Source organism: Fulmarus glacialis, unplaced genomic scaffold (assembly GCF_000690835.1).
Source record: "Fulmarus glacialis isolate BGI_N327 unplaced genomic scaffold, ASM69083v1 scaffold39700, whole genome shotgun sequence".
Taxonomy (NCBI): Eukaryota; Metazoa; Chordata; class Aves; order Procellariiformes; family Procellariidae; genus Fulmarus; species Fulmarus glacialis.
The window spans coordinates 574-874 of NW_009186531.1; the positions used below are offsets into that span (position 1 = coordinate 574).

The 301-nt window shown below is 54.8% G+C and overlaps 1 protein-coding gene across 1 annotated transcript in view; it reads right to left on the reverse strand.

Moving 5' to 3' along the window:
- The window catches only part of HAPLN2 (hyaluronan and proteoglycan link protein 2), a gene marked incomplete at both ends in the record, with an annotated part of 1,291 nt that overhangs the window by 570 nt on the left and 420 nt on the right, over nt 1–301 (reverse strand). The window contains one exon of the mRNA XM_009588119.1: nt 37–194. Within this exon, the coding sequence (XP_009586414.1) occupies nt 37–194 (158 nt within the window). The remainder of the gene's footprint in view (nt 1–36; nt 195–301) is intronic.

The window sequence follows — 301 nt, forward strand, 5'->3', positions numbered from 1 at the left end:
TTTTTTTTTTTGGTTTTTTTTTTTTGGATGCTTCACCTTTGTAGAGCTGCTGGTAGGTGGCGAGGCGGGAGTCCTGCTGCTCGCAGGCTCGCTTGGCTTCGTGGTAGTTGAATTTGTAGCGCCCGTTGCTGGGCTGGTAGGGGAAGACGACACCTGGGGGGACAGGGACAGGGGTGGAGGATGAAGGAGATGCTCTCCCTGAGGAGGCTTTGGCTTATCATCCCCAGGGATTTGGTGTTGAAGATAAGGCTAGGGCATTGCAACAGGGGACACGAGGGTTGGAGGCACCCAGCCATAGACC